Source organism: Diprion similis, chromosome 8 (assembly GCF_021155765.1).
Source record: "Diprion similis isolate iyDipSimi1 chromosome 8, iyDipSimi1.1, whole genome shotgun sequence".
NCBI classification, from domain to species: domain Eukaryota; kingdom Metazoa; phylum Arthropoda; class Insecta; order Hymenoptera; family Diprionidae; genus Diprion; species Diprion similis.
In genome coordinates, this window is record NC_060112.1 from 17,009,697 (window position 1) to 17,031,026 (window position 21,330).

The 21,330-nt window shown below is 37.8% G+C and overlaps 5 protein-coding genes across 5 annotated transcripts; 2 read left to right on the forward strand and 3 right to left on the reverse strand.

The window, feature by feature from the left end:
- Positions 1–6,714: 6,714 nt before the first annotated feature.
- On the reverse strand, positions 6,715–10,866 carry LOC124408569 (signal recognition particle 54 kDa protein). Its single transcript, XM_046885596.1, has 9 exons — positions 10,667–10,866; positions 9,941–10,117; positions 9,643–9,872; positions 9,042–9,192; positions 8,648–8,796; positions 8,291–8,552; positions 8,043–8,151; positions 7,662–7,928; positions 6,715–7,586 (listed from the first exon to the last, which is right to left on the reverse strand). Exons 1-9 carry the CDS (start codon positions 10,742–10,744, stop codon positions 7,489–7,491), a joined length of 1,521 nt encoding a protein of 506 aa, XP_046741552.1. The 5' UTR covers positions 10,745–10,866; the 3' UTR covers positions 6,715–7,488.
- Positions 10,867–10,919: 53 nt separating this feature from the next.
- On the forward strand, positions 10,920–12,508 carry LOC124408573 (28S ribosomal protein S2, mitochondrial). The gene is made up of 4 exons (XM_046885601.1): positions 10,920–10,949; positions 11,219–11,283; positions 11,355–11,453; positions 11,741–12,508. The coding sequence occupies exons 2-4, from the start codon at positions 11,244–11,246 to the stop codon at positions 12,397–12,399; spliced, it is 798 nt and encodes a 265-aa protein (XP_046741557.1). The 5' UTR covers positions 10,920–10,949; positions 11,219–11,243; the 3' UTR covers positions 12,400–12,508.
- LOC124408571 (dehydrogenase/reductase SDR family member 7) lies at positions 12,396–15,269 on the reverse strand. Its single transcript, XM_046885598.1, has 7 exons — positions 15,098–15,269; positions 14,788–14,940; positions 14,251–14,357; positions 13,436–13,675; positions 13,187–13,306; positions 12,891–13,057; positions 12,396–12,815 (listed from the first exon to the last, which is right to left on the reverse strand). Exons 1-7 carry the CDS (start codon positions 15,216–15,218, stop codon positions 12,743–12,745), a joined length of 981 nt encoding a protein of 326 aa, XP_046741554.1. The 5' UTR covers positions 15,219–15,269; the 3' UTR covers positions 12,396–12,742.
- Positions 15,270–15,861: 592 nt separating this feature from the next.
- On the forward strand, positions 15,862–17,537 carry LOC124408574 (ATP synthase subunit O, mitochondrial). Its single transcript, XM_046885602.1, has 4 exons — positions 15,862–15,964; positions 16,217–16,261; positions 16,768–16,878; positions 16,984–17,537. Exons 1-4 carry the CDS (start codon positions 15,938–15,940, stop codon positions 17,428–17,430), a joined length of 630 nt encoding a protein of 209 aa, XP_046741558.1. The 5' UTR covers positions 15,862–15,937; the 3' UTR covers positions 17,431–17,537.
- A 124-nt stretch (positions 17,538–17,661) lies between these two features.
- LOC124408567 (male-specific lethal 3 homolog) lies at positions 17,662–21,060 on the reverse strand. The gene is made up of 10 exons (XM_046885594.1): positions 20,871–21,060; positions 20,310–20,378; positions 20,018–20,127; positions 19,621–19,801; positions 19,225–19,410; positions 18,805–19,109; positions 18,443–18,664; positions 18,088–18,281; positions 17,926–18,010; positions 17,662–17,837 (listed from the first exon to the last, which is right to left on the reverse strand). Exons 1-10 carry the CDS (start codon positions 21,045–21,047, stop codon positions 17,750–17,752), a joined length of 1,617 nt encoding a protein of 538 aa, XP_046741550.1. The 5' UTR covers positions 21,048–21,060; the 3' UTR covers positions 17,662–17,749.
- Between the last annotated feature and the right edge of the window lie 270 nt (positions 21,061–21,330).

The following is a 21,330-nucleotide window of genomic DNA, read 5'->3' on the forward strand; positions in this document are numbered from 1 at the left end:
AAGAGGGTGGTTATTTTATTGTGTACAGGCTGACGGACCATGCATTTCAACGGTTGACCTAACTACTATTTTTACTATACTTTGTTCAAACAACCATTACGAAGGTGATTTACCACTTGTAATATACGGTATTGAAACCCTTTAAAACTTAACAAACGACAATCAGTCAGATCAACACCACATTTTCACTGAATTACGTATTACAGCTGCGATTATAACTGTTGTTTCAATATGCAAAATTTCGCGTAAAATTGGAAGTTCAGGTCAGTGCAAAGGCCAGACTTTGATCATTGCCGTCGAAAAAATTAGAATGGTAATACAAATATATATTTTTTCTACTCGGAATTATACGTGCCTAAGTACTTTTGAAAGATATATGAAGAAGAGAGAGCGGGAAAGGGGATAAAACTATATATACCACAACGGTAAGTCGGCTTCTGCATTGAAACCGTGAAAAACTTAGGTGCACGGGCTAACTGGCCTATATAGTATCAACGTCTACCGGCCAAAAAATACCCGCGAGTTTGAAGAATGGTCGTCGACGACGGGAGTGGACATTGACATTAGAGTTCGAAGCTGTCGAGGGTGAAAAAAGAGTTGGGAAAAAATTGAAACCCACGGAGCTCGAGCCTAATTATAGGGCTCTACCTATCCCAACATCGTTGACTTTTGTCCGTGAAGTGAGAAGACGAAGAAGAAGAAGAAGAAGATGACGAAGAAGACGAGGAAATGGAACAAATGGAATAAGCGGCGGCACAAACGATGCCTGCTCCATGGACCACTGCAGCGTCGTTAGTGCAGGGCGGTCGAAACCTAAATAACTCTGGGGCAAAAACAATTATGCTTTTCAAAGACCAAGACGAGCACTGATGCCGCTCCCCAAACCGCACGGACGCGGTAGATGGGGTGGGAAACTCAAATTATATCTAGTCGTTACAACCCGCAAAAAAAAAAACACTCGCCTGCAGGGGATGTCGAGCTGATCGCACTTTTGTGAACAGATTACTGTTTCCTAGGTTGGATAATTTAATGAAAAATTATTGCTTGCAAAAGGGAAATGATTAGTACCCAAATATCACTAAATTCCTGTCTTGTTAGGTGATATTTGTCGATACGCTTTTCTTTTCTATAATCATCATGACATCGCGTTAGAAAAACATTATAAGAACACAAAATTTTCTAAAGAACGAAATCAAGCGCCTAAATTTTGATTAGAACAAATAATTAGTAAGACGAAAATCATCCAATCATGGTATGTATAATAACTTAAACGGTTGGGTTCATTGAGATGATTTCTGGGAATATCATCAAAGCGAATAAAGAATCGACGAGAATACTACCCGCAGCACCTGTTTACGCGCCACACTTCGATACTCCGAGATGTAACTCTCCGCCAACCTATAAAACAGAATGATCTTCAGTCAACCGCGATGAGTCTAGTGATCGCTGGCGGAAAATTACTGTGAAGCAATGACTCAAGACCCGGAAAGAAGAAAATCGTTACAGAAGACGCAAAGTCGAAATGGAAAGTTGTTTGGACCGGTCCAGACGTTCTTCGTAGTCGTGCAGCCACGCCGAGGCTGATCCAGCAGGTTGGCATTATTCATTGGCTGTTCCACCCGATCCAGAGGCGTACCGGTGATAAGATCTAACGTGATAAAATCCTTGGCTATGCAGTCGGCGCGCTGCATGTTGAACGCTTGTTGACGTTGTCCAATTGAAAAACACCGTCGCTGTAACGCTGATAGGATTCAAGTACTTGGATCTATGATGCGTTTGGGCAACTTATAGATCATGCCGCACGAGAGCGTCGGTATCTCATCCTCCTCTAACGAAAACTGCATATGCATCTTGGAGGAATCACGATCCGCGTTCCGTCACGCAAAGAGGTTTCTACTTCTCGCAATAATTACGAGATCAATAGGCCCTGTGAAAACGCCTTTAGCAGCTGCACTGAGGTCTCATCGTCGCCCTCGTTTCACGCTGCACGATTGTTGTTGGGAATCGAGGGGTAAACGTACACGTGTAAACACCAGCTACGACAATACTGCAATTATAAGATATTCGATTCAAGTTCGCAAATTGGATGCAAATTTCCTTCAATTGCTTTCGTATCCCAAGCCAAGAATTCTATAAATCCTGGGAATCAAGCCGACGAGGAATATATGCTACGTTTTACTGGAATATTGCATACATATATACCTATCGATGTGTGCTACTCATATATACGAGCTTTGAGGTGAAATTGAAACCGAGGATGCGAATGCATAAAAAAATTACCTTCTCATTGTATTACTACAAAAATTTTGTTTGCTAGCGATCTAACGACTTTGAAGCAGATCATTCACCGATGTGTTGGCGCACTAAATAAAGTTCAAAGAAATTTCTGCGAACGAAGGTATATATAGCAGTCCTCGAAGGAACTTTGCGACTTTTGCCAAAATTTTGCGAAAGGAAGCGATATCCATTATATACGCGAATACCTGACAGCAAAGGAAGTTGTTTAATGCTTATCGCAGAAACTGCATCTTGACTTTAGTTTTTTGCTACCGCGGAACCGCGGCCATATAACTCTGGATTCGTTATTCGTTTCTAGAGACTCATTACGACTCCGTCGAACTTTATTATTCCAAGTAAATTACAATTGCGATTCACAAAGATAGCGCCAGCAATTATTCAGCCAGGCGCCTGTCTGCGACTGAACAGTAGGTATACGAGCGTTCACGCCTGTTTCCGGTCCCTCGAATATCGCTAGACACTTTAATTCCGGTTTCCTTCAAGGCCGCCTCACCACTTCGTTGCAGCTGCTCGTACTAATCTATGCGTTAAAATTCAACTCCAATAATGTAATATATATAGTAATTAGTATTTTTATGAGGACGATGATTTATATATACTATACACCAAAATATCGAAACGTTATTCGGCGATAAACTTTACACGAAATGATCACGTTCATCGGATAGCAAGTTGCTTGGAATAAGTCCAGTCGATTTTTTCTCTTTGGAACTATAATTTTCACACAGTGCGGATGGAAAAAGTCCATATATAGGTACTACTGGTTATGGAGAATAATGTACATACGTCGTGGTACGAATATAAGACGATGTATAATAAGGTATTTTTGTACAAAGAGAAGTGCCGTCTCCAACCACTTGACTCGTCTCATTCATGCTACACGTTGGAAAGTAAACACAGCCACGTCCACGTAGCAGCCCAACCACCCACGCACAACGAAGGTCCATGCCCCCGTGTAATGTTTGAAACACCGGAGTCCCTGGTCAAGCCTCGTAGTTTTCTAAGATTGCGGACTCCTAATCAAATGGACTTCCATGTCCTTCAAGCTCCGATATATGATGAGTAATCGTAAAAGCAATCTCTGATGAATTTATAATAGAACAAAGGTAAACTAGTCCATATGATGTTATTCCGGCTGTATTTCACTGGACATTTTTTCAAGATGTTGTGAAGTTTTGAGTTTACAGTCTCAAAATATTGCATATGCACCATTCTACACTGAATTGAAATTCAAGAAACTCGCTAGAGCTCCGCATATATGATTATTAAAGCTTTGTGGAGTGCATAAATTGAATTGGAATGTTACGAGACAGAGAGCTGGAGCTTACACGACTACTACGTTGTAAAGACGAAAGAATCAGAGCTTGACGATACATCGACGGCCATGCGTGCATGCCGGAAGAAATAACCAGAGATGGTATTATTGTGGAGTAGAATTGCCGCGATGATCTTACTTGTGCTCAGAAGATTCTCGATATTGACGGGGCAGCAGAGAGAAAACAGAGTTAAAATTAATTCCTCGCCGATCAATATGAAGTCGATGCTAATAACCGTAAAATCACATGACACTTCATCATCCGAACAGCGCACCGAGGCGAAATCTCTCGGTAAATGAAAAAATTCTCCATATTAATTTATAACGCATGAGACGCCTTCGCGTTTAATTTACGGTCAGCGATGACCGACGGAGAAAGGCTGCAAGAGCGAGAACGAGTTATGGAGAATTGCGGGGGCCTGATATTAGAAACCGGAGAAGAAAATCCCCCGAGAAGAGGGAGACGCCACATATGGAGACACAGTTTAATAATGCCAATACGTGTACACCTGTATTCCGAATAAATATGAGAGTATGAGAGGCCAGAGGTAAACCAAACGGCCGGAAATGGATCCCAAAGATCTGGATACAGCATTTCGGTCCTTCTGTCCAAAAACCAACGGACAACGTTCATTGAAATAACCGCTACCTGCCTGCTGCGGTCTTCTTGAAGTCTCGACGGCTCCGTTTTAACATCGCGAATATCTATCCGGACGTCTCAAGTAACCGATGCTACGGTCTTAGGGTCTGAGGATTCCCACGGCGGGAAGAAAAAAGACGGACGCGTCTTTCCGAGGAAAGACCCGGTTTTGATTTTGCCCTGTTATTGGAGCTTCCTTTTCACAATACAAATGTACCGTGTCGTTGTTGTTGTTGTTTCTCTTACTTGTCGTATCAATGAGAACCAGGCGCTGCTATTCGAGAGACGTGGGCGAGTGGGCGGCTGTCAAGGCTCGCCTTGAAGTACGTATTTGCAATTCTATTACCGTCGGAATGAAGTCTCTTAAGTCATCATCCCTACATAAATGCATAAATATTTCTACCAATTTGTTTATAACGCATGAACCAGGTGTACCTACATAATTCTTACACCAGTCCAGCAAGTGGTTGAATTTACGACCGATCCGTTCGCTACTTGGCTCACAAGCTACATAAGTCTCATCAATTTAACAACACAAAACAAGTTCCGCCGAGTGGCTGTTTTTAAGCATTTATGTCAAAGCATGCACTCGCGAAAATGCAAACAGTGAGAATCTTGTAATAAGTCAGGATTTACGGATTAAGCAGTATTTATTAGAAACTACGAGTGGATATATATATATATATATATATATATAAGATATATATATATATATATAAGAGTTTGATAATAAGCAGTAGAAATGACGAGATCGAGGACATTGCACGGACACAGAATCTCTATGGCTTTACCATAAATTAATATTATTCAACTGCATCAGATTCACAGTAATTGTCAATTTATAGTCACTTGAGGTAATTTACACGGCTATACACGCAGCGGAGCCAGGGTTCGTAGCTCGTAGGTAAATTTTTTCCATTTCATCTTCTTCTTCTCTTGAACAACAGTTCAAAGCCTCGTACACAGAGCTGGAAGTACTTGAAAAACATTTTCATGGTCGTTCGGCAAAGAACTTCACGCCGGTATTATGCAATTGCAAATGTACTTTACGAAGCAGATGATTGAATCCCCCTCAGTAGAAAAAAACCATTGATTCACCTAAGCTTTGCAGACAAAGATGATATTTGAAGACTAATATTTCTAGCGCCCAGAAAAATTGAACCCATGTTCTACAACGATCAAAAAAATGATCTAAGCTCGAAAACTCCTTTACCTGGCAGGTGAGGCCGCATCGATGAAAAAAAAAAGTAGATACATAAAACCAGTAATAATTTTAACGTATCGGCTACAGAGCAAGGAGTGAAACAAGCAGAGCAGAATTCATTGCCGGTCTCAAGGATTAAATTGAGGAATGTAATTGCGAATTGACGATATCGCCACCTGCCGCCTCCTCGATACCGCCTACACGAAACGTGGGTGATGATAAAAAAAAAAAAAGGAGCAATCCCGCCACAACGCGCCGTAGAACCTGGATTATTCAGTAGATAATAACGACGGCAGGACGCCGTCGAAGACGGCGGCCTTTGTTGAAGGCAAGCCAGCGTACTCGGCGTGATGAAAAAGGGAAAAATGCTCCGGTGAGCACCGACTGCTCGAGAGTCTCGACGACGTGCAAAGTCAGTCGCATAGACGACACCGCGACCTGGGACACACCTGTCCGATCGCAGTTCGTTCGATTGATGAGAAAGTTGATCTTTGGATTATTAAATGTTGTTACTCACGGTTTTTTGCGCTCCTTTATATCCAATAACGACGCGCAATGCGGTATTTTGAACCACCACAATTCACTCTGCACCAACACTAAACAACATAACCTACACGCAACCTACGTTCTCTCTGTAGTACCGTGAAGTACTGCCAGGTAGCACGAGTTTCCGACCGACCTTGCCCAGGTGTGCCACCATTCGAAACTGAATAAAACCAGTTTCTTTTTTACCATTCCTTTTCTGATTATCGTTTCTTTTCTTTTTTTTTCTTTTTTTTTTTTTTTCTTACCGCAAACGCGATACTACCAGGTGATGATTGTTCTTACGTATATATCGACAATCGATTATATCGTTTAAAAAGCTTTTTCAGTCAACGCAGCGTATGTGATGGGGTTTTATACAATTGATAATCACTTGATGATAAACTCAGGAAGAAACAGGCAATGTTGAAGAAAAAATCAAGTTAACATCGATGATAAGAAATATGTCATCCTACAAATTTATTATACAGTCATTCACATTTGAAATAAAAACTTATTTGTCGTGTTCGAATTCCGCGCCACGAAAAATGCTTCTTATTTTATATATTTATTGGTACAGAACGTAATTTGTTATGCATCTTTGGGAGTTGCTTTGGTTAGTTAGTTCTAAATTAGAATGTTAGGCATTGGGCTTTTGCTGCGATTAAAATTTTTGAAGCTGACGATGAGTGTGAAGGACGGAATTCATTGTTCAACAAGGAATAAAAATTAGACTAATGTTATACAATAATTTATTTACAAAAACATCGTATTTTCATAGTACAAGGTCGAATGCATACCGTATCTACCATGTTAATAAATCTCGTAATCGTTATTATAATCTTCTCTACTCTCACCTACCTTATTTCCACATACAAATCTCAAATTTCGTATGCAGTAGTTACGGTAAAAAATGAATCTTCCGTTACAGAATCAATCCTGGTTCTGAATGTACGGCAGTTGTAGCACATGAAGCTTATTTATTTTTGTATGAAAACTTGGAAGTTTTCAGTAGGAAATTTGACTTGGTATTTCGAGTTCATACTTGTTTGTTACAAATCTGCTTTTTAGCGTGGTCGAGGAGTACGGAGAAAGCACTAGTGCACCCGTCGAATATGGACTTGATTATAAAAGTAATAAATATGCTGGAATATGCGTAAAACAAATGACTGTTTTCTCCAAAAGATACAAAAATGAACAGAACTCTAGCGTTTCTGATTCCTCGGTGCTTAAGCCGTGAAAACTGAATTAAATGTTCAACTTTTGGACAGAAGCCCAGTACTATAAATATAGTAAAAAAATAATGATTCTCTGAACAACTTACGAGAAAATAAAACTGTAAATATATTTTTTAAAATTTCAAATTCTGACAAATAAGGTGAGGGAGGGAACAGAGACAGAGTTCTCTGCAATAATAAAAAGTGATACTTAATTTCGTTGATGTCTCCTAGTCTGCTGTGGGTGGGAGCGATAATCGCGCGACTCATTACTGTCGCCCAATTCTTCGTCTCAGGATTTACCTCCGAAACCACCCATCAAGTTGCCTAGTCCGCCAGCGGCACCTTGCTGAAGTTGTCTCATCATGTTTTGCAATCCTGACATTCCACCTGCACAACGCATTATATATATTTATTACGATAAATTATAGTTTAAAGTTGCGGTAAAGGTCAATTTCTACCCACCCATTTGTTGTAAAACTCGTGGATCCATCATTTTTGCCATTTGTTGATTGAGCTTTGCCATTTGGGTAGGATTCACGTTCTTGGTCATGTCACCGCCCTTGAACAGACCTTTTATACCACCCATTTTCTTTACCACTGCGGCAAACTTCGTGTACTGTCCTATTAAATCTTTTACTTCCTTTTCAGTTACACCTGATCCTTGGGCTACCCTCACAACTCTTCCTGGCTGTTTGCTAAATAACTTGGCCCCGTCTCTGTTGTCTAGCTCTAAAAAAGTGGTTTGAATTCTACATATTCGCATGATTTCAATAGGCAAATAGAAAATCAATCTCAAGAAGTAGGATTTAGTCCTGAATAATATTTGTAATGTTTTACACGTACCACCGTCATTCATACTATCCATGATTGTCATAAGGCGCTTCAATCTAGCCATAGATTCTTGTTCCGTGCCTTTCGACATGAAGTCTTGGCTAAAGCCGGGAATCATTCCCTGTTGGCCAACAGAGCAAAATATAAATAGTATTTAAAAAATATGTAAGCTTAATAATCTGTCTAAACTAATTACACCCTGAACCTTATTTGGTACCAACTGATACGAAATATTTTTAACAGGAGTCACGTATAATTACCATGATTTGAGAGAAGGGCCCCATTTTCATGATGTTTTGGAACTGTTCGTACATATCCCTCATAGTGAACTGGCCGTGTTTTATTTTTTCAAGTAGTTCTTCGTTATCATCCAAATTGAGCTCATTAACTTTATCAATCAACCCTTCAATATCTCCCATTCCCAATAGCTTGCTAATGAATGGTTTTGTTTTAAAAGGCTCGAGGTCATCTATGTGCTCACCAGTACCCACAAATATGACAGGACTTTGTGTAGCAGCAACACTAATAAAAAAGATAAACATAAGTAAATGGATCGTATAATATCAAATCGTTTACCAAAGTATATCAATTGAAAGTTCGTTCCAATGAGCACTTACGCCGAAAGTGCACCACCACCTTTGGCATGGCCATCCAATTTAGTAATAATAACAGAACCAACGTTCACACGGTCCTTGAAAGCCTTTGCTTGACTCTCACAAGCCTGACCTATTGTTGCATCCATCACGAATATTATATTGTCTGGTTTCTGAAATAAATTAATGTTGAATCAAAATGGATCAAGTGATCAATCCATTCATAAAATTAGCAATGCAAAGTTATTTGTGATTTGAGTGCAACAAAGTGAACTTCCACTATAATTTTGAAATTGAGTGAACGTTAAAGTACTGCAAAGGTTTCTAATCAACTATAATAGAAATACTGTAAAGCAATCAAGATCTGAGTAATTCTAAAGAATTTATTGAGTTCGGCTGATAAATCATTTAAACCTACCACTGCATTTGACACTTGCAACATCTCTTCGAATAACGACTCCTCTTGCTTGTGCCTACCGCTTGTATCCACTATAATTATTTCATATCCCTCCTTTTTGAACATCTCCACACCATCTGCCGCTATGACTGCAGGATCTATCTCTGTATAACTGTGATGATAACAATGTAAATGCATACCCGAACCAATGACGCGAGCACAATGAAGCTTAACTTCACATAGGTTCATATTCCATAATGTATTTTTAAAAGCTACGCTTGCTCCATACTTTGATAAATGTTGTAGATTGTTTCAGCAAATATTTTATGCAAAGTTGAAATGATGAATGACAAATGTTGTGAACAGTGAGCTGAATCGATTGACTCAAAAATACACTCAAAAATTCAGCTGGGCTTTTACAAAACTAATTTCCTACTCAAAAAATAGTCATAAAAAAAAAAATTTCATGACAGTCGAGTGGCTACTCCATGAGTAACTAAATTTCAAGTTTGCGCATAAATCATGATACATAATTAGATATTTCTATTTATCATTTCAGTTATTATTCACAACCTAACGTTTCAGTTATGAAATTCCTTTAACTTGATTAAAAATAAGTTACCTTCCATAAAATGGTATCCTAGCTTTTGTTGCATTCTGTTTGATTTGATCATAGGCACCAGCACGGAAAGTGTCGGCGCAAACTAAGCAGGATTTCCAATTTTTTTTTAGATAATGGTAGGCAAGTTTTGTACACGTCGTCGTTTTACCCGAACCCTGTAAACCTACGAACATTATCACATTAGGCCGTCCTTTTACTGGCTGATAAGCTTTCACGCCAGGATCCACCAGCTGTAATAATAAAATGACTATCAAAATCACAGTGGTTGTAGAATTACTTTCAATCTAAGAAAACGTACTTTAACGAGCTCTTTAAAGACAGCACTTTGGATCATCCGCCGCTTATTGAGACCGCCGGCCATGTCATCGAAGTCAATGACCGCACGGACATTCTCACGCAATTTCTTCACTAATCTAATGTTGACATCAGCTTCAAGTAACGCTGCACATATTTCTTTTAGCATAGAATTCAGCACCTGTAAAAACGGGTTTATAATATTTTTCCGCAGTTTCTTTGATATGTATAAAACAAAAAAATTTTTAATTGGAATTCGCTGAAAACTGATAGAAAAATCAATATTTATTTCTTCATTAACAATATCGAATTTGATACAAGGTCAATGTTTTTCAACCACATTCCATCAAACCCAGAATTCATGTGGAACTGACATTGACTCATTTACTGAAATTACAGTGATATCAAAATCGGCGACAATCTATGATTGAAATTCTGCAATAGAACCCTCACGACATTCAAATCCGATTTTTCGAAGATGAATTTCAACGAAAGGAAATCACGTAATTGCGTGCAATTGTGTGTTGAAAAGTCAGGTTAGGTTAGGTTGGTAATTGATAGAAAAATAGAAGTATTTTAATAAGAAAAAGGATTGTGATGTTCTGCAAAGAACTTGATACAAATTGTCCATAACGATGACACGAGGTGGGAAGAGCTATAAAAAGTATTTGCTTTTAATATGCGACGGGTTTTTAAATGCCTTTCCATCTGTTTACATCGTTTTCCTCACCTCTTCATTAATGACGGTGGCATTGCTGAGCGACCGCAGGGCGGACGTAATTTTACGTCCCAAGTCTGCTAACACCATCTTGCCTTCTTAATTCACACAATTAATGCAAAACTGAATTATCTTAATATTCGTATTATTTTATACAAACACTGATATGCCAAATTCGTCTTGCCAGGCCAACACGGCATGGCGTTATTTCCGGTGTGATTACGACTTCGTAGGTGGCCGCCAGGCGGCTGCCTACCAGAGACGTACATTTCAACCGCGATTCTCGAATCTCGATTAAGGGTGCATTCCGAAATTAGCTCCCAGAGCTGTCAATAATCTTTTATCTCTTTTGCGCTGCCAACTCGGTGTGTAGCTCTGTCTCTGTCTTAGAGAATTTTTTGCGCTTCCAGCTGATTTCGGAACGCACCCTAAAGGTGCATTCCGAAATTAGCTCCCAGAGCTGTCAATAACCTTTTATCTCTTTTTGCGCTGCCAACTATGTGTGTAGCTCTGTCTCTGTCCTAGGGAATTTTTTGCGCTGCCAGCTAGTTTCGGAACGCACCCAGAATAAATACCTTTTGATAGAAAAATGGCTGTTTCTGTATTAGGGCAGACGCTTTTTTCGAAGAGTATGTCTTTTAGAAAGTATTCAGTCAAATTTTGTTTTGAAACATACGTATCTCACACCTTTTCTTTGCAGTGCTAAATATGGGTTGCCGCTTTCGAACGTCAAGGGTGTTATCACAGAAATTAAGGAATTTAACAACTCAATCCCAACCTCAAATTGTAGAAAAAGAAGGTATGGATCCCTTAAAACAAATACTTGTAGTATCAATTTAACCTGACAGCATGTCTAGTGGCTTAACACTTCAGATTTGGCTGAAAATTTCAAGTTTTGCTGGCCCGAATTTCTTCCTTCTCATCGTAAATGGCTACTTTTCAGTCATTGTGTAGGTTAAGAAAACATGTTTGCATTCTACTTACAGCGAGGTTTCCAAGTTTTCTAGACCTAACAACTTCACGAATGGGCCACAAAATTTGCCACACCAATCTCTGTTCATCATTGACAGTTTTTTTTTCTTCTAGGATCAGATGTCTCGTCAATAGATCCATTAAAACATCCAGATTTCTTTGGAGTTCATAAACTGTTTACAGTTCAAGACTTATTCGAAGCAAGAGTACACTATGGTCATAAACTTGGTTCTTTAGACGATCGTATGCGTCCTTACCTGTTCGGGTCTCGCTTGGACCATTTGATATTTGATCTCGATATAACAGCTGACCACCTTCGACGAGCCCTGAATTTCACTGCTCACATAGCATTTAATGGTGGTATAATTCTTTTTTTTTGTAGAAATGCGCAAAACGCACATATTGTTGAAAAAACTGCTAAAGAATGCAGGGAATATTCTCACACAAGATTTTGGAGGGGTGGAATATTTACAAACGCTGATAAACAGTTTGGCGAGGCGACACGCCTGCCTGATTTATGCATATTCCTGAATACTTTGAACAACATATTAAATCAACATACCGCTGTTCGAGATGCAGCTAAAATGAGTATCCCTACCGTAGGCATTGTCGATACAAATTGCAATCCAAACCTCATCACTTATCCTGTTCCTGGAAATGACGACACACCAGTTGCCATTGAACTCTATTGCAAACTATTCAAAACTGCAATATTGCGTGGTAAAGCAGAACGGAAAAAAATGAATGCATCAAAAAAATTAAACAAAGGTTAACTTTACCAATTTAAATATTTAAGATCACCATAGTATAATGTACAAAATTTAATAAACTGTCTCATAGTAACAACAATATCGAATAAATTCGGCAAATAAAATGGCTCTTCAGAAAGCATTTTTCTTCTACCCAATCAATATGACGACGTTGATCTAATACTCCCATGAAAGATTTCAGTATCGCTAAATGGGAAAAACAACTTATTTCCTGGTATGAAAGCCAAGTTGTGAAAAGTGAGGATATTCGCAAAAGTCAAGAAGGATCCATAGCTGATGGACTTTAATGGCACTTCACTGTATTATGACAAAATTAAAATTGTTTCTGGAACAATAGATATTATTTTCACTCTACTTTCAATACTTCTTTAGAGTCTCGCATGTTAAGAAACTTCTTCGATGATATAAACTTGGGTAATCTAAATAGAAAAATGAAACATTATTACTGGCAAAATGTGGAGTGGTAATTAACGAATAATCTAAAATATACTTACAAGTTCATTATATTGGGATAGTAGGCGCAAATATATACAAGTATCATCATTTTAGGGTAAGCAACCCAAGCTTCATAAACTTCATTAGCCAATGCCACTGCAAATAACTTGGCACAACGTCCGGCACTCATTTTTGCATCAGATACGGCTGTTTCTTCTCCAAGTTTCTGTAAAATTTAATTAATCATTAATCGGTCGTTTCCTGTCGCTAAATCTCGATATTTACAATCTTATTAATAGGATTTTGAACCATATTATATGAATTGTAATGAATTTTCGAAATACGTCAGCCATACTTCTCCACTTTTCTCAGTAAAAGACTCCGCCAAAAAAGCTGTTTGGATCGGACCAGGGCAAAAAATCGTTATTTTGGTGTTCTGTCCAAAAGTTTCCAGCCTCAAAGCACCAAAGTATCCCTGAAATTATTATGGGAAACTTAAATGAAATAGGCTGTAGAGTAAAATATAACAATATTATCAACTCTGTTAGGCAATATCAAGTGTATATCGAACTGAAATTACAGCCCAATATAATAAGTCACTCACATGAAGTGCATGTTTTGTTGCGGTATAGGTGGCAGAAAAAGGTACGCCCATAACACCTGCCAAACTTGAAGTCACTGCTATATGACCTTCACCTCTCTTTGAAAAGTATTTCATGGCTATGCGACTCAAGGAAATCGTTCCGAATACATTTAATTCAAACATTTGCCGATCCACATCTATTTCTATATTTGCCCACAATGCTCTTTGTGATCTTCCTGCATTATTCACTAGAATGTCCAGCTGAATTGATAAACGCAAGGTGAATAAGGTGGTGCCTATTCAATTTTGGCATTGTCGTATACATTATAAATCCTTCCATTAGAAAACGAAATCGCGATAGTCAATTCATAGAAATCATGCCTCATTTTTGCGTTAAATGAAAATGTATCGAGTGGTTTTCTTCAGAATTGCACGTAGAATGAGGCTGTTATGCCTTTTTTGCGTTTGAGATACGTGGACTTGAATATTTCGAGATATATTCGATAGCATCAAAATCAACGGTAGCCCCCCCCCCCCCAAGGTCAATGTCAGTATTTATTGTTTGACTTTGTATCACGTCTGAACAGTAAATTAATTTACAACTTCGAACTAAGCGAACTAACCAAGTCATATTTGGTGTAAATACGTTAAATATTTATAATTGGTGACCAAATGAAAATAATAGCGGCCTGTCAAATCAAAAATGAAAATCAATTATCCAAGTATAAAGAATCTATGGCTCAAAAGATGCATTTACTCAGGTTTTAAATGTGTGATAATCTGGAATAAAAGTTTATTCTCTATGATATAAGTCATGTAGATTGGTGTTACGTTACTTTGCCAAACTTGTTGATGACATGGTTAAACGCCTTTTCGTGTGTTTCGATAGCAACAACATCCAGCACTAGAACTTCCACATCATCCGCTGTCAACAACTTATTACCTGCAAAACATGAAATTGATAGTCTCTCAAACAAGACAAGTTCATATTAAAAAATGAAATAATAAAAAATAACTCATTTTTCACTGCATTTGCAGTGATGATTTTTTTTAGAATACTTTTTCAAAAAACAAGTGAAAATCTTTTTATCAGCATCAGTCATCATGCATGTTAACATTTGAATTCTGAAAATCATACTCGTAATTAAGGGGTGGGTAAGATGAAAGGACATCAGTTCTGAAGGTGAATTAACCTGACTTGAAATAAATGCGAAAGATCATTTATTTTAGAAAACAAAAATTATTGTTAACTAGTCAACTAATATTCTCTACCTGCCCTGACATTAAAATCATTTGTGTTATCAAGTTACTAGGAATAGTTTCATTCAAGTTCTTAAATCCACATTATAACTATAATGAGAATAATTTTATACCTGCTAGACATCTTTCTTTGACCCTTAATAATTCACCTTCTCTCCGGGCTGATAATATCAACTTGCAGCCAGCAACTGCAAGGACATAGGCAAGATGTTCTCCTATTCCACTGGATGCACCTGTTATCCATACAACTTTGTTTCGTAGCGTATCTGCAGCCAGAGAAATATTTTATGATATTTAGACATTAATATTTTTTTGGGAACAACTACCATTTTCATTATCATTCTTATGTTGAATGCATTATATTCATGTACAAGTCACCACCAATAAAACGTGGCACACTAAATTATTTGATCATTTTCTTACCAATGGGTTTTCCATATTTTTCTTTATACGCCAAATGTAAATCACAATCCAAAAAAGGTTGTGCAATGAAATAAAAGAAATAGTAACCAGCAACTAACAAACCGATAAATTCTAAGATCATTTCAAATGACGATCGGGTACTATTAATTATATGACCACAACGTGTATTAGTAGATGATGGCTCATCCACTGCTCTTCTGGATCTGTACAGTCTGTACTGTGCCCAAAGCACATTCGCATTCGTAATTTCGTAGACTATTATTGAGGGGGAGGGGGGGCTTCTCAGTTGTAGAGATCAGTGGTTGCTATCAAGTAATTACGGTAATAATTACATGGGAATAACACGTGAAGTGAATTTGGAATTGCTCCTAAATACACGCCTTTGTGCCCGAACACAAAAACTGATTATAGTTAAAATTTTTAATATTTCCAATAAAAACCGAAAATTGTGAATTCACTAATTCTTCGTATTCTTCTATTTCTCACTCTCGACGCCCATTTGCTACTTGCTATTTGCATAGCTTTTGAATTTCCGTTTTAAAATGGCTGAAAAATTTAAATTAAATATATTACATATCCTCAGTCAATGCAGGTTCTAAGTACTTGAATTATTGAATTTTTTATTGCGTCAAAATACCGAAGCCGTGGATCATGCGCATTATTTGTTGGATTTTTCCAACTACATACGTTTTATACCTCATGGACTCTGCTTACGGCTTAGGTTAGCGGCGTTTACGTTACGCTGGGCTCTTAACACAGCTCTTACGTAAGGCGCGTAAGGCCCGCAACTTCACAGTTCGCACCGTTCACACCGGACTCTGCCTGTCTCAAATCTTCAAAATGGCGGCCAGCAGGATTAATATCATCGTAAGCGAACATTTATTAATCGATGTTGCGAACTAAGAATAATATTACTTGTCCTTTTGATAATATAAAATATTTATTTCCCTTCGTAACGATTCTACATAGTAATGCAATTCGCCAAAAACATATTCATATCGACGTAACTGTCTGCTCATCACGGGTGCCACATTCAATGTCGTCTGCAACCCCTGAAAATATTAACTCTTATTATAATGTTGTTTATTTCAATTGAGTTTTCAATAACTATCGTTTCAGGCGAGGGCGTTTTCTTCCACTGCTGCGCAGCAGCAAATGGTCAAGGTAAGCTTTTCTATAAAATACATTTTTTATCCTTATTATGTAACCCCAATCTCACTACACAAAATTATTCAAGTACAAACATTAAATTTTAATTACAACTTATCACAGTAGTATTTGTGTTTAATTTCTTGCCCCTCACAGTAAACTAAAGTATAAATTTCACTCATTCATTTTAATATTCGCCAGACTTATAGCAGCAATACTGTCATGCGAGGTGTAAAAACGTCAGCTACAAATTGTGCGAACTAAGTCAGTTGCAGAATTAATGAAAGAAAGAATACTTAGAATTTATCTATACGGCAAATCTGTTGGAAAATAAAGCAACACTGTGTGAAAAAAAATACATATTAATTAAATTCATCTTTACACATAATTCTCTCAAACTTTAAGATTGTGACCTCTTGGAAGAATTGTTGTAACCGTTGTTTTCCATTTAAACAAAAACAAAACAAAAAGAAAAAAATTAACCTGTAGCAGCTAAATATCTAAAACTTCATTCTTCGCAGCCACCAGTACAGGTGTTTGGACTGGATGGACGATATGCCACTGCACTCTTTTCTGCCGCCTCAAAGCAGAAGTCTTTGGATGCTGTGGAAAAGGACCTCCTGAAATTTCAGGTATGTTTAGACATTGTGTTTGATGTTCTTCTTTTTTCAACTATTGTCATTAAAGTGTTATTTCCACAAGACTAGTACTGATCACAAACTTCAAATGATTTACAGGGCCTGTTGAAGACAGATGTAAGACTGGCTGAGTTTGTAAAGGACCCTACTATCAAGCGTAGTGTTAAGGTCAATGCTCTGAAGGCTGTTGGTACTAAAGCTAGTCTAAACGAGGCGACCACCAATTTGCTATCTCTACTTGCGGAGAATGGGCGTCTGAAGAACATTAATGGAGTTGTCAATGCCTTCAAAATTATCATGGCAGCAAACCGCGGAGAGGTAGTCTGCGAAGTTATCACTGCAAAACCATTGGATGCAGAGACCAAGAGCAAACTGGAATCCACTCTCAAAGGATTCCTCAAACCAGGACAGACCATTCTTCTTACAACTAAACTTGATCCATCAATTCTTGGAGGCATGGTTGTTTCTATTGGAGACAAATACGTCGACATGAGCGTTGCCAGCAAAGTTAAAAAATATTCTGACATCATCAAGGCTGCTGTGTAATCATCTCCTAACCCTCTTTGGGCCATAAACCTCTTCTCTTTGTGTAGTTGAATACAACCATGTTGTACATTACCGTTAATCGCAATAAATGAAACAAGTTAACGATATGATAAACGGAGTGAGTGTTGATAAAATTTATTTTACGCCGGTTGATACATTAACAATAGTGAATAGTACCTCAAATTTTCCAATTAGAGTCACCATTGTACATACATGCTTCCGCTGCGCAGGTATATATTATATCGGAGGTCAGATTTTATTTTTTAAAAAGTTGTAAAAAATTAAAGTAAATTTACATTTTCCAAATTTTTTTGGGCTGCTATAAATTCACAATCTGTTGTAGGGGTAAATTCTCTGCTTGCGTGTAAAATTGTTCACCAAACCATTCTCGATGCATTTCTAGAAAACTGCAATTTTTAATGACTCATTGAAGGACCATTACAGACTAAATTATTGCTACATACCTACATCTTTATTACAAATGTATACACTTGCCTTAAAAACATGTCCAAGTGCTTCAAAAGTGTCTTCAATTTTTTTTCAGGCATGTCCACAGCTTGTAATAAGTCAGGCAGTTTTACTGAAATGAAACAAATTAAATATGTTGAGTATTACTATTTTACACTCAATTTGGCGCAAAGCATTATAGATACGTACCAAAAAGCCTTGTCAGATGAATTGCACCATAATACATAGATGGAGCCAAAGGACTTTGACGCTTTTCAGACTCAGGTACTAAACGCCAAGCATTTGACTGTTGAAGTAAAGCACCAATTTGAGCTGACGGAATGATTGGTAGTCTTAAGGGTAAGCCTCGAGGACTAGAACATCGTGAGCTTGTACTAGCTATGCTGGAGTGAGAAAAGAATTTTTATTCATTATCTGATCAATTCTGTTGTCAAAGAGAAATGGGTTATTTAAACAATATGCAGTTCTTTATGAACCCGACTATTGCATTGAATATCATACATAGTTAGCTTTGGTAGTGGCAAAGAAAAATTAACTACAGTACCTTGACAGATTGCCTGGTTCTTGTTTAACTTCATCATAGGAGCGAAGTTGTCTTCCCTCATCCATAGAGCTCACTCTACAGGATCGCAATCTACGCTTAGACTCGACAGGCGGTTTAGGTGACAAGTTTTCTAGTTCAGACTCATGCTCTCTGAATGGTGGTAAGTGAGCAAATTCTGTATCTTCAAGTTCTTCTTTAATTGTGACATGCTGCTCTGAATTACTGGAAGACAAAGTAAACTACTAGTCAAGTAATAGATATTAATATCTGATGTGAGTGAGCCAGAAGTTACCAAAAAAATTGCAATCAATGTGAATCACCGTATGGAAACTGTAGATGTAAATTTACAAACACATACGTACTCAAAGGACTCTTCTTTAAGAGAAGGTGCAAGATCAACGTATTGAAAGGATGATCGAAAGCTTTCGTACTGTTCCTTTTCTTCTCTGTACAACAGAAGGTCAGCTAACGTGAAGTCAAAGTAAATCCTCAATCCATCCGCAACTTCTCTACATATATTAACATCGTTAACAGTTTTCTCGATGGTATGATTTGATTTGTTTCGTTGGGGTTTATCGGAAATATTTGTTAACTGGGTAGTTGTAAAGTGTTGCACCCATGTTTCCAAAATATTTAATACTGTTGGCTGAGCTGGTAGTACAGCAGTCTAAAAAACATATGCAGATTTAACCAAAGCAGTACAGCCAAATAAAATCGTTAAATTACCAATGATCAATGAAATTTGATACAATTTCAACAGCTAAGCTGTATACAAGAGATACCTTATTTTTACGAGTTATGAGATCATGATCTTGTTCTAATAAGCGTTTCAATGTGGCACCAATGTCAAGATCTATTCCTGGTCGATGACTTCCACCAGAATGACTTCCACCCCCACTTTCATCGCCTCCGCTACTGTCATCACCATACTCCGAACTACTTTCTGTATCTTCCTCTGTGGCAGCCTCCTATCAGCAAAGAAACAGAGTAATTATAATTGTAACTTGAATAACTCGTAATGTGGAGCTCCATGTTCTAGGTGGGTAAGGCTAACATAGAGTCAATAAAAATTGTAAGTGGATTTAAACTGACGATTAATTTTAATAAGAAACAGTTAAAATTTTGAGCATTGTATGAGCAGCGGGTGAACGTGACGAATAATGTAATCCAAGTCATACCTCGGTATCGTAATCATCGTGTTGACCAGAACTGCCATCTTCGGAAGAGCCGGTAGTTGCTGATGTAGCACGGCTACCGCCACTTCTGGCCCTGCGCCCAGGCTCCGGACCTGATCCTGCAGAACGTTCGGACAGTTTGTGGCTGCGTTTTTTCCGTTCTCTTCGGTACAGATATGCACCTCTTGGAAACACAAGTTATTAGTCAAATAGAAGCCAAGTACATTGAAAATTTTATTTGTCTATTCCAAAAAATGATTTTATTTTATTCACATTTAAAGCTATACACCAGATGATTAGATCAGGTCATTTTGATATTGCTTATAGTTAACTCCTACTAAAAGGTGATAAGTTTTTGCTGCACTTTTTTTGGTAACAAATTTATTAACTTTGTTCTCACAATTGAAGTTGGGCCTTCTGAGCAAGGTCTCTCTGTAACTGGCGATTTTCTTCCGTATCCTTTAAAACATATTCTTCTGTGACACATCGATCCCATGACGAGTTCCATCCCTATTTTAAGAATAACTTATCAATATACACACTCCAATATATAGGTAATTGATTTTGAAAAAGAAGTCTTTGTTTCACTTATGAATCTTGAACACCTGCTGTACTCAATCTTTTCAGTTAGATGAAATTGAGTAATAGCGAGTCAGTAATTACATCTATTTAAAGATGTATTTTTTCATTACCTGAAAATGTACCAGATATTCTACTGCTTTGCGACCTCGTTGATCCTTATTGACGATCACATCTAAAACCTGGATAAATTTTTTTTTATTAAAAGTAATTGCTTTTAATAGGTCATTAGGATTAAAAAAGTAATATATCAACTCCAGATTAACAATTTAACAGTATTGTTTATAATGTCACGTGTAATTAGATTATCGAATTCTGAATATCTCTCAAATACTAAACACTGCGTTAGAATAATTCAAACCTGGCAATCCAAGTATACTAACAATCATCAGAACTCAAAATAGATTGATGCATACAATGGGAGATTATCGTTCGTGCATTGCTATCATAAATGAACAAATACTTGATGCAGGTACAGCACTGTCCCAAAGTGAAGGTAGTAAGACCGGGATAAAACACTTGTCAACTTATTATTCACCCTGCTGATTTTCAATGTAAAATATTGTCACCCTGCTCTGAACAGAGGTTGTGCCTTGAGCAGAACGACAAAACTTTCGTGCATTTCTTTTTTCCATTCAAAGTAGGACATGAAAAATAATTTTATCTACCGATACCTTCGAGTCGTACAGCACTTTAGCTTTTGTTGGATCTGGTTCATAACACAATACTTTTTCACCGTCAGAAAATTTGAATTTAGGACCTCTCGTTGACACCATCGTCGACTCACAGTGCGAATTGAAGCGTCCGAGGTTCTCAATTTTCCTTTGACGCTGAATATCAGTGATTCCCATTCTTTTACATTCGCCTGAATTTTCGGTGAAGGATAAGAGCATGTGATTATTTCACTCAACTACACCAGTCGATTCCAGGTGTCGTATGCACCGAAAAGCCACCACCTGCGAAAATTTAAAGCGTCTTTCAGAACAGTTTGTATTCACGCAAAGGTTAGAGCAACGGTTGATGTCAACTTACAATCCGTCAGAAGCACTTTCTAAATAAATTAAGAGCTTCGGGAGAGCCAAGGAACGATACTGGTGTTTCCGAATTCCTTCTATTATATTGTTGCGTTGTTGT